The following is a 2,023-nucleotide window of genomic DNA, read 5'->3' as shown; positions in this document are numbered from 1 at the left end:
TATGCTGTATATAATGTGATGTCTGTTAGACTTGCTGCATGGTAAACGATGGTTGAGGGAGGTTAGCCTGCAGCCAGAGCTACATTCTGGAGGTTTCATAGCTGAAATTTCCCTTCAAATTCATTTTTTTTCACATGTGCAGAATGTGATTTCAGTTGTAGGAAGTGTCATCTTAAAAAGGCATGGTGCAATTACCTGCCCCTTGTATTTTAGTAATAATTTGGGGGGATCCTTTGCCAGAAATCTAATGTGTATAGATACTTTCAGTCACTAGAAGAAGAATTCCTCACTAGGACTCTAATATCTCTAGAGTCCATTTGGTTGCCTACAAGTTGTCCTACTCTGATGACTTTCATGAATTTCAATGAGAAAAGCAATGTAGCAAACTTTCTGCAACTTGAGGACCATCAATTTAGGTCTGATAACTATTGCCTAACTGTTGCTTGTGCTTTAGGTTATGACTGTCCTTTTTCTTTAGCATGAGGACTTCAACCAGAAGATTTTCTGTTACTATTCTGATAATGGTCAACTTCACTGAGGTCAGCAACAAGACGAACAATCAAACTGTAGAAATCGTGAGGAGTACCCTGCTTGCCTTAGTGCTCCTGTCCTTCTGTGTCTTCATCTACTTTGTGACAATCATCTTGTACGTCTTCTTCACCACTCCTCATGTTCGGGAGAATGCTCGCTACATCCTGTTTGTCCACATGCTCATAAACGATACCTTGCTACTTTCTGTGTTGATATTCGTCTCTCTTGTAGCTATATTTGATGTGTACATCCCTGTGCCGATATGTTATGCCCTCGTCATGTACTCCACAAGTTCATTTAAGGTGACAGCCTACAACTTGGCCATCATGTCCTTTGAACGTTACTTTGCCATTTGCTATCCGTTAAGACATGCACAAGTCTGCACCATGCAGAGGTCTCTTTTGGTCATTGGAGTCATGTGGCTTCTGAGTAGCACTCCTCTGGTGCCTGACTTTATCGCCATGTGTTATTCAATGCCAAAGAATTTCTTCTCCACCAGCTTGATATGTCAGTGGTCAACATTTGCAATGAACAGTTTTCAATTAACCCTAAGGTCATTGATGGAGATCACCACCTTCATCTTGGTGGGATTGGTCATCCTTTACACCTATGTGAAAGTTATGGTGGTGGCTCGGAAGATTGGATCTGGGAGGTCTTCTGCTTTTAAGGCAGAGAAAACTGTTCTTCTTCACGCCTTCCAGCTCGGACTCTGTATGATGTATTTTTCATATTCCTTCACTGATGCTTACTTGAGGAAATATTTCTATTTTATACCAATAACCAACTTTTTCTTATTCATGTGCATCCCCAGATATATCAGTCCTTTGATTTATGGTGTAAGGGATGAAGTGTTCCGAAAATATATAAGGAAGATGAACTTCTTTGTATAGTTGGATGGATGTCACTAAATAAGGCCAAACTTTACAACTTTTTGCAAAATGGGTGCAGCCCAAAAGGATGGTTGGACAATATTTATTAGGTAGACTAGGAATGAAAGGACCCATATCTACATGCCCACTATCAGGTATAATACAACACATATTATAATAAATTTGTCCCAATCACCCAATTTAATTTTTTTTACTTAAAAAATATGTTTTAGTAGAGGTGGGCCAAATCTTGGGTAGGTTGGCAGTATGTATAGTATTCATCTTTTGGTTCTACTTTAGTTCAGGCATTGGTGGGCAGATCCTACTCCTGTAAACAAGCAGTATCCAGTGTAGAATGCCTTTTCACTCCATGAGAAGTTGAAAAATACATTTTGCTTTGATCCCAATATGACTATTGTAGATGGGAGCCAACAGAGGACCCTCCAACTATGAAAAACACGTGACCAGTACTATTATTATCATACAGCCAAAGCTCACCGGAGGATTTTCAGGTATTCTTGTTTGGTCCTGAGAAGCCACATTCGAGATATCTGTGAACAATACTCCAATCTTAGAGACTGATATTCTGTGTTTCCATTTCTAAGAACCAAGTAAAACTGTAA

General features: G+C 39.5%; 1 protein-coding gene across 1 annotated transcript; it reads left to right on the top strand.

Moving 5' to 3' along the window:
• Positions 1-521: 521 nt before the first annotated feature.
• Positions 522-1,421, top strand: LOC143786217 (odorant receptor 131-2-like). Its single transcript, XM_077275503.1, has one exon. It carries the CDS (start codon positions 522-524, stop codon positions 1,419-1,421), a length of 900 nt encoding a protein of 299 aa, XP_077131618.1.
• The last annotated feature ends 602 nt before the right edge of the window (positions 1,422-2,023 follow it).

The sequence above is a fragment of the Ranitomeya variabilis genome, chromosome 7 (assembly GCF_051348905.1).
Source record: "Ranitomeya variabilis isolate aRanVar5 chromosome 7, aRanVar5.hap1, whole genome shotgun sequence".
Taxonomy (NCBI): Eukaryota; Metazoa; Chordata; class Amphibia; order Anura; family Dendrobatidae; genus Ranitomeya; species Ranitomeya variabilis.
The sequence above is the reverse complement of the archived record's forward strand: the minus strand, read 5'-3'. Positions and strand labels throughout refer to the sequence as shown.